The sequence below is a fragment of the Vicugna pacos genome, chromosome 15 (assembly GCF_048564905.1).
Source record: "Vicugna pacos chromosome 15, VicPac4, whole genome shotgun sequence".
NCBI lineage: Eukaryota > Metazoa > Chordata > Mammalia > Artiodactyla > Camelidae > Vicugna > Vicugna pacos.
The window spans coordinates 47,659,419-47,665,353 of record NC_133001.1 but is presented as its reverse complement, the minus strand read 5'-3'; the positions used below and the strand labels follow the sequence as shown (position 1 = coordinate 47,665,353).

At 63.2% G+C, this 5,935-nt stretch overlaps 1 protein-coding gene across 1 annotated transcript; it reads left to right on the top strand.

Moving 5' to 3' along the window:
* Positions 1-1,256: 1,256 nt before the first annotated feature.
* Positions 1,257-5,469, top strand: GDF7 (growth differentiation factor 7). The gene is made up of 2 exons (XM_031684804.2): positions 1,257-1,690; positions 4,501-5,469. The coding sequence occupies exons 1-2, from the start codon at positions 1,300-1,302 to the stop codon at positions 5,457-5,459; spliced, it is 1,350 nt and encodes a 449-aa protein (XP_031540664.2). The 5' UTR covers positions 1,257-1,299; the 3' UTR covers positions 5,460-5,469.
* Positions 5,470-5,935: the final 466 nt, after the last annotated feature.

Here is a 5,935-nt window from a genome sequence, read left to right as displayed (position 1 = left end):
GTCCGGCTCAGGCTCTCCGTCTGCCTAACAGCAGATCGTCCATTCGATAGACTTTCCCGCATTTGAGGGACGTCGGTGCTGCTGGTGGAGCTGGGCTCGCCAACCACCTCTCTTCCCCGCGCGTCTCACTGAGATGCGGCCTCCGGGACTTCCCCGTGCCGGCTGCTGACCCAAGTGCCTCGTCGCCCCGCGCGATTGCGCTCCGGTGCGCCCCCTCCACCCCCACCTCCACCGCGCGCGAGAACCGGGGCCCGGGAAGGAAGTACTGAGGCGTCGCCCCGGGGCTCTCCCGACTCGCGCTCGCCCTCCCGGCTCTGGCAGCGCCCCAACATACCCGGTAGCCCGTTTCCGTGAGCCGGGCCCCCTAGGAGGCGGGCGGAAGGTCCTCACTTCGACGCGCAGATGAACTCGGGGAGCCGCTCCCACGCGGGAATCCCCTGATCACCCCGCTGCCTTCGTAGTTTCTGAGATTCTTCAAGATCTTGGCTCCCGTCTAAGCGCATGTTCCGCGCCCAGACCTTTGCTTTTCGACTGTCGCTCCTTGTCCGTCTATCTTTCTGGCCTGCCCTTCCAGTTGCTAGCCCTCTCTTCCCTACGGGTGCCCTACCCTGCTCCGGCCTCCTACTCCGATCTTTGGTGGCTGTGCCAGGGTGAGGAACCGCCGAACCGGTGATCAAAAACCCTTGTTTGCGAGAACCCTGCGCGCCCTTGTGGCCTCTGTGCGCCCTTGTGGCCTCTCTGTACGTTGGCCACGGGGTCGCGGCATGGACGGGCGGGGCCGAGCGCCTCCGCAGCCCCACCTCTTGCGTCTCGGGCACCCGCGGAATAGGAGAGGGGAGGGGGCGGGGGCTTCTAGGCCTGGGAGTGGGGAAGAAGCTGGGCGGTTACGCGCGATGCCCAGGAGCCTCTGACAATGGAGGGCGCGTTTGGCCCGGGCACAGCGTGGGCGGAGGGGGTCGCCTTGCCGTGGGGAAGGGAGGCGGGGCCCTAGTTTGTGGCGGTAGCCTTCGGCCGGTAACACTCACTTAGCGAGAGTGGGGTCGAAGCGCTTCGGTCCAGGACGGAGGCCCCGGCCCTGGACTCCGCGTTAGGCCGGAGTAGGGGGCGCGGCGCTGCCGCTCGTGTGTTCAGCAGGGGGCGCTGCTCCGGGCGTTGAGCGGGGGTGGGGTGGGAGAGGAGGGGGGGCCGCAGCTTGCTGCGCACACTTCCCCCATTATTAAACACTATGTTCAAAAGGCGCCGGGGGACTTCCCGAAGCCACGGAGCCCGCGCCGCCCGTCCGCCTGGCCCTTGGAGCCCATGGACCTGAGCGCGGCCGCCGCGCTGTGCCTCTGGCTGCTGAGCGCCTGCCGCCCCCGCGACGGGCTCGAAGCTGCAGTGGTGCTGCGAGCGGCGGGGGCAGGGCCGGCCGAGAGTCCGGGGGGCGGTGGCGGCGGCGGGAGGACCCTCGCTGCGGCCGCGGGCGCCTCCACTGCCCCGGCCGCCGTGGCTCCCGGGCCCCGCGCCGCGCGCCGCGCCGCGGGCTCTGGCTTCAGGAACGGTTCGGTGGTGCCGCACCAGTTCATGATGTCGCTCTACCGGAGCCTGGCCGGGAGGGCTCCGGCCGGGGCAGTCGCTGCCTCCACCTCGGGTTCTGGCCGCCACGGCCACGCGGACACAATCACCGGCTTCGCAGACCAGGCGACCCAAGGTACTCACGCCTCCACTGCGCCCGTCCATCCTGTCCGGTTCTAGGCTGAGGCCACCGTTGGAGCCGTGCCCCTGCTCCATTCCGTTTGGGGGGCTCGGTCCCTACAGGTCCCAGCCTCAGGTGTTAGAAGGAAACTTCGCCGAGGTCCGCGCACCCGAACCCGCTGCGCCTGGACTGTGACTAGAGCGGCGGCAGCTCGCGGGGCCCGGCAACAGAGGGCTGATCCCGTCCCTTTGCTGGGTTGACCTGGCCCTGCCGGCCGGCGGGTCCCCTCGAGGAGGCAGGCTGAGTTGGAGAGCCGGAGAAGCAAGGAGGGGATACGGCTCAGGGGGCCTGCGCAGTGGTAGTGGTGGCGGGTGCTTCCTTGCTGCAGTCTCTGCGGCTCCCAGACTTGGAGGGCCGTACGATGTGGGGAAAACTCAGGGGAATGCGGGACAAAGCAGGCATCAGACTAAAGTAAATGATTCTGGAGAGGCTGGTGGCATCACTAGGTATGAGGCGGGCCCTTTTCAGCAGGCAATGTCTGGGTGGAGATGTATAATTCTGGGTGTTTGTGCCTTGTGCTGCTCCCGGGGAGCCAGAGGTGGAGGACTCCGTTTTGTTCAGAGGAGAGGAGGGCCAAGGACCGTGCAGGAATGCAGGCCTCTCTCGGACCAAGCGACACCACCTTACTCCATCCTAAGTCCTCCAAAGGTAGGACGTGGGTGAGGCCGCAGTGGTTGGTGTTCCTCATCTGGATTTTATTAATCTCTATTGAAGCCATTAAAGCAGACAGATAGGGAAATTTTAACTAATTTCAGGCGGAAATGCAAGTAATTTCAGCCTTAATTCTATCCAGCCAGGGACCCAGAATGGAAGGCAGGAAGAAAAGAAAGGCAAATAGGGCTGGAAAGTAAACGCTCCCGCAGTCTGTGCCCTGCCTGGGAGCCGTTGGGGGCTGTATATTCCTGACCCTAGCCCAGGAAAGCAGGTAGAGGCAGTGCAGTGATCAAATCTCCCATCCCCTCCAACACACACAATGTCTCACAAGCTACTTGATCTGGGATGCAGGGACATCCCAGGCCCAAACAGTCTTATAGTCAGGTGGGAACTTGCAAGCATTCTCTGAGAGCCTGGCATGCCCCTTGGACAGGATGCTAGGGTACTTACAGGGAGCCTGAGTCCTGGTGTATAGAGCCAGGGAAGGCCCCAGCACTAACACTGCTGTGTGGACTCCCAGCTGTGGGAGAGTTGGAATGTGCTGGGCCTTAAGCTTGTAGAGGCACCAGATGCTCTTTTTTAGGTTGAGTTAGCCTCAGCCTGATCTACATGCTTTCCTGGGGAGCTCTGCTTCATTGGCAAGGCTAGTAAAGCTGCCTCTCCTTCCTTGTTCTGGAGGGAGGGGATGCAGTGGCAGGACCTTGGAGCTGGGAGAGGCTGCAGAGGAATCAGAGAAAGTGCTCCAGCAAGCAAGCCCTTGGGAGAAAGCTGTGTGTGTGTGTGTGTGTGTGTGTGTGTGTGTGTGTGTGTGTGTGTGTGTAAGAGGGGGGTTAGGGAGCACTTGCCCAGTGCCTCTCCTGCTCCCCTTTCCACCCTGAGCCTCAGCTTGGAGTAGGGCTGCCTGAGGTCTCTAGACGTCACCGGCAGCACTCAGACTTCGGACCTCAGGAGTTGATGGCTTGGCATCCGTGGTTGGTGAGCAAATCTCCAGTAGTGGGGGGAGTCTGCACAGTCTCTCCTCATTTGGGGCAAAACGAAACCATATGACGTTCTTCAAAGGGAGCTCCTTATCTGCTGCTTGGTGGAATTTCAACTTTTTTTTTCTGAGCCCCAAAAGAAATAAGTGCCCATGGCCAGAAATAAAATCCCAAAGCCCGAGATGAGATGTGGCGGAGGGAAAGAATAAGTCTGCGAAGGTACCAGCGGGTAGTGCGGGGAGACCTCACTGGGTCCGCTGCCCTTACGGCAGCAAGGCAATCCCGCGCTGCCTCAGACCCTTCCCAGAAGGTTGCTTGCCCTCCTCTGCCGTCTTTCCCCTCCGTCCGAGGTGGCAGAAGCACTGGAAGAAGCTGAGTCTGGAGTTCACCATCGCGACCAGGAGCTGAGCTGGGCCCCTACCTGGGCCTCAGTTCCCCTCCAGCAAAGCAAAGGGGTCGGATGCACTAAAGGGTCTCTGTAGCCCTGCAGACGCGTTCCCCTTCTGGACGAATCGCAAAGCCCCAGCCTGCATGGGAGACAGTGGCCGGCGGGAGTGTCCAGGCTGGGCTAGGGAAGAGAGGTAGCAGAAGCAGTTTTCAGGGAAAAAGAATTTTCCGTTTTCCGCACAACCGGGACTCCGAGGCTCTTTCAGGGGCTCAGTAGGGCGATAAGGAGCAGCCCCCGTACAGAGCGGAAACTCGGGCAGTCAGCCTGATCTCTGGGTCTTAGAAATGCGCCTGCTGGGCCTTTTTCCCGCTACCAGCCGAAAGTCTGGCTTCCGAACTAGTGTTCGAAAAGCCATGGCTTTGGGGCAGGCATAGGAACTGTAGCGGCTTTATGTCTTGGTCTTGGGTGCGGGGGTGCGATAAGTGGCTGTCCGTGGGTTGTCGGGCATCATTTGGCTCGATGAACCAAAGTCCAGGTCCCGATAATGTGGACAAAGTCTCCCTTTCTTCTGGGCCAGGCTGGCGGCCTTCCGGCTGGAGCGGAGACCCCAGGCGGGCGCGGGCTTCAGCGATCCATGCTCCCACATTCAGGGCAGTTGGGCAATTCGCAGTTAAGAAGCCTCGCGGCCAGGGGTGCCGGCTTCGCTCTTATTCCGCTCTTTCTCTGTCTCTGCTTGTCCCCTGCAGATGAATCGGCAAACGAGACCGGCCAGAGCTTCCTGTTCGACGTGTCCAGCCTTCCCGACACCGACGAGGTGATGGGCGCAGAGCTGCGCGTGCTGCGCCGCGAGTCTCCGGAGCCGGGTCCTGGCAGCTGGACTTCCCCGCTACTGCTACTGTCCACGTGCCCCGGCGCCGCCCGCGCGCCGCGCCTGCTGCACTCCCGAGCCGCCGAGCCCCTGGACAGCGCGCGCTGGGAGGTGTTCGACGTGGTGGACGCCGTGCGGCGCCACCGCCGGGAGCCTCGCGCCACCCTCGCGTTCTGCCTCTTGCTGCGCGGAGTGGCGGGTCCGACGCGGGGCCCGCTCGCGCTGAGGCTGCTGGGCTTCGGCTCACGGGGCGGAGGCGGGGCGGCGGCGGAGGAGCGAGCACTGCTGGTCGTCTCCTCCCGAACGCACAGGAAGGAGAGCCTGTTCCGGGAGATCCGAGCCCAGGCCCGCGCGCTCGGGGCTGCGCTGGCAGCCGAGCCGCCGCCGGACCCGGGACCCAGCAGCAGGTCGCAGACGGCAGTAATCAGCGGCCGCAGGCGGCGGCGGACAGCGTTGGCCGGGGCGCGGGCGACGCAGGGCAGCGGCGGAGGCGCCGGCCGGGGCCACGGGCGCCGGGGCCGCAGCCGCTGTAGCCGCAAGCCGCTGCACGTGGACTTCAAGGAACTGGGCTGGGACGACTGGATCATCGCGCCGCTGGACTACGAGGCGTACCACTGCGAGGGCGTCTGCGACTTCCCGCTGCGCTCGCACCTTGAGCCCACCAACCACGCCATCATTCAGACGCTGCTCAACTCCATGGCGCCGGATGCGGCGCCGGCCTCCTGCTGCGTGCCCGCTCGCCTCAGCCCCATCAGCATCCTCTACATCGACGCCGCCAACAACGTGGTCTACAAGCAATACGAGGACATGGTGGTGGAGGCGTGCGGCTGCAGGTAGCACTCGGGCCAGGCCGGGCCAGGCCGGGCCAGGGACCTGCGGGCAACCGCGCCATCAAGGACCTCCTACTGAAGAACAATTGCCAGCCAACCCTGTCACCTAGAGTGCGTGCGAGTCCGAGTCTGGATCGGCGCCCCCACAGAGGAGGGAGAGCGCACGTTCACACACCAACACTCACACCCACACACTTGTCACTCTTGCACACGTTTCCAGTGGAAGCATCTGGAAGCCCTGGGAAGAGAGGACCTGACGCTACCGAATGTCACAGCCACATGTATTTTGCAAACAGATCACCATTGTGCCCACTGCCCCCTTTTGGAGAGAGGATGGTGTTTGCCTTGCTGTTCCAGTAACTCGCACTAATAGGGTAGAAACGGGTTACGGAACTGGGGGCTTCAGAATGGGGGCACTAAGGGGATACTTAAGTAAGCTTAATCTCACCCCTTTTTGTTTCTGGCCAAATGTGGGGTATGGCA